The sequence below is a fragment of the Antrostomus carolinensis genome, unplaced genomic scaffold (assembly GCF_000700745.2).
Source record: "Antrostomus carolinensis isolate BGI_N321 unplaced genomic scaffold, ASM70074v2 scaffold34387, whole genome shotgun sequence".
Lineage (NCBI taxonomy): Eukaryota > Metazoa > Chordata > Aves > Caprimulgiformes > Caprimulgidae > Antrostomus > Antrostomus carolinensis.
The window spans coordinates 3,231-5,254 of NW_010328605.1; the positions used below are offsets into that span (position 1 = coordinate 3,231).

Here is a 2,024-nt window from a genome sequence, read left to right on the forward strand (position 1 = left end):
TGTCAGAAGCACTGCTCTAGAGGTGCAGAAAGCACCGAGATTGAGCTCTCCTGTGCCAGGGTTTGTGTTGGGATTAATTTAAGGGCTGGTGTGTGGGGGGCGAAGCAGGACCCCTGTTGCCAGCAGCCCCCCACGCTGCAGGAAGGCTGCGCAGTGTGATGGGCGTATCTTGCGGTGGGGATCGGATCTGGGTGAGGGTGCTTGGGGCCATCAGCCTTGGCACCTGGCTGACAGAAGCTGCTGTGACACTACATTTGCTCCTGAGATTTCAGGAGCGGCACAAGACTGCTTGGAGGGGATGCACAGGCAGGGGGAGCAGCCAGTGGCTGAGATGGCCAACCCAGGGCTCTCCATGCAGATGCTTTGCTGGCAGAACTGGAGCAGAGCTCCCGCCCGGCCTCCAAGGACCACGCACTGCAGGCACCAAGCTCCTGCAAAAAGGATCTGGGCACAGCTGGGCTCCCAGCCCCCCATGGCCGTGAGCCACTTGCCTCAGCGGCCCTGAAGGTAACGCCTCAACATGATGGGTCTAGTGGCTGAGACCCTGCTCAGCTTGTGACAGAGGTGGTGGTGCCAGGCAGGCACTGACGGGTGCCAGGCAGGCACTGACGGGTGCCAGGGGAGCATCCTGCAGGCTCGGCCACCACGGTTTGTCCTTACAGGTGCAGCTACCGCCTCGGGCTCAGCCTCCAGGAGGGGCTCTGAAGACAGTGTACAGGTAAAACAAGTCCATAGGAGGGGAAGGTCATCTGGGGCTACTCTTTCCATCGCTTGGATGTGACCTCTGGGGTCACCTGGCCTCCTGCACGTCCCCCCCAAAAAACAGGTCCTTCTGTGAGTCAGGGGTTGTACCCTTCATCCCTGCAGCACTGCTGGGGTGAGGGCTGGGCTTCCAGCAGCCATGTGGCCACCCCCCACCAGCATGTCACCAGGAGTCTCCCCTGTCCCCTTCTGTGGGTATAGGGCAGCATCTTGCAGGGGTGGAGGGTTCTCAATCCTGGGTACCCTCTGGCCTTGAGGTGGAAACCACAGTATCCTTCACTATACTGTCCCCAGCAGCCCCACACCGGTCCCACAGCTGCAGCTCCCGTTGCCACCACCCACAGCAGATGCCCAGCAGCTGGATGATCTCCTGGCTGACCTGGGCCACAGGCAGAGCAAGGTGAGCCTTGTCCATGGGGGAAAGGAGGTTGGGGGCCTGGCCCTCACCCAGCCCTCACCATCCATCCTCCTTCCTGGCAGCTAGTGGCTGCGGGACAGGGAGCCAGGGTGCCAGGGGAGCCCTCGCCCTCGCTGGACAACATGCTGGGCAGCCTCACCCGGGACCTGCAGGAGCTGGGCATCACAGCCACTCCCGCTGGCATCTGCGCTGCCTGCTGCAAGCCTATTGCCGGCAAGGTGAGCCCCCATCTTGTTGCCCCCATCCTCTTGCCCCTCTCCCCTTGCCTCACAGCATCCTCTGGAATTGCTCTCACTGTCCCCTGCCTCCTTGCAGGTGTTCACAGCCCTGGGCAAAACCTGGCACCCCGAGCACTTCACCTGCACCCAGTGTGGGCAGGAGCTGGGTGGCCAGCCCTTCTTTGAGCGGGGTGGGCAAGCATACTGTGAGGAAGACTACCACCAGGCCTTCTCCCCCCGCTGTGCCTACTGTGCTGGCCCCATCTGCGAGGTAAGACCCTTGGCTTCCCATGTCACCCCCTGCCACCACCGGCCACCTCACCTCACCTCTTCCTGCAGAAAGTCCTCACGGCCTTGGACCAGACCTGGCACCCCGAGCACTTCTTCTGTGCGTACTGTGGGAAGGTGTTTGGAGATGACGGTCAGTCCCAGGGGACAGGTGTGGGTGTCCTTGCCCCCACTCTGGGTATTCCCTCTCCCCATAGCCCTGCCCTTGCACCCATTGCCCCATCTGACACTTCCCCATGGCTTTTCCCTTGCTTCCCATCCTGGGCACCCCTATGGTCAGCCCTCAGTGCCAGCCTTGCCCCAGGGAGTGCCCATCCCGATACCCTCCCTGCAGGTTT

The 2,024-nt window shown here is 62.2% G+C and overlaps 1 protein-coding gene across 1 annotated transcript in view; it reads left to right on the plus strand.

Moving 5' to 3' along the window:
- Nucleotides 1–358: 358 nt before the first annotated feature.
- Nucleotides 359–2,024, plus strand: part of LOC104528336 (leupaxin-like) — a gene marked incomplete at its 5' end in the record, with an annotated part of 2,149 nt that continues 483 nt past the window's right edge. Inside the window, 6 exons of the mRNA XM_029086043.1 lie at nt 359–507; nt 663–718; nt 1,057–1,162; nt 1,243–1,398; nt 1,496–1,669; nt 1,738–1,819. Coding sequence (XP_028941876.1) covers nt 359–507; nt 663–718; nt 1,057–1,162; nt 1,243–1,398; nt 1,496–1,669; nt 1,738–1,819 — 723 coding nt within the window. The remainder of the gene's footprint in view (nt 508–662; nt 719–1,056; nt 1,163–1,242; nt 1,399–1,495; nt 1,670–1,737; nt 1,820–2,024) is intronic.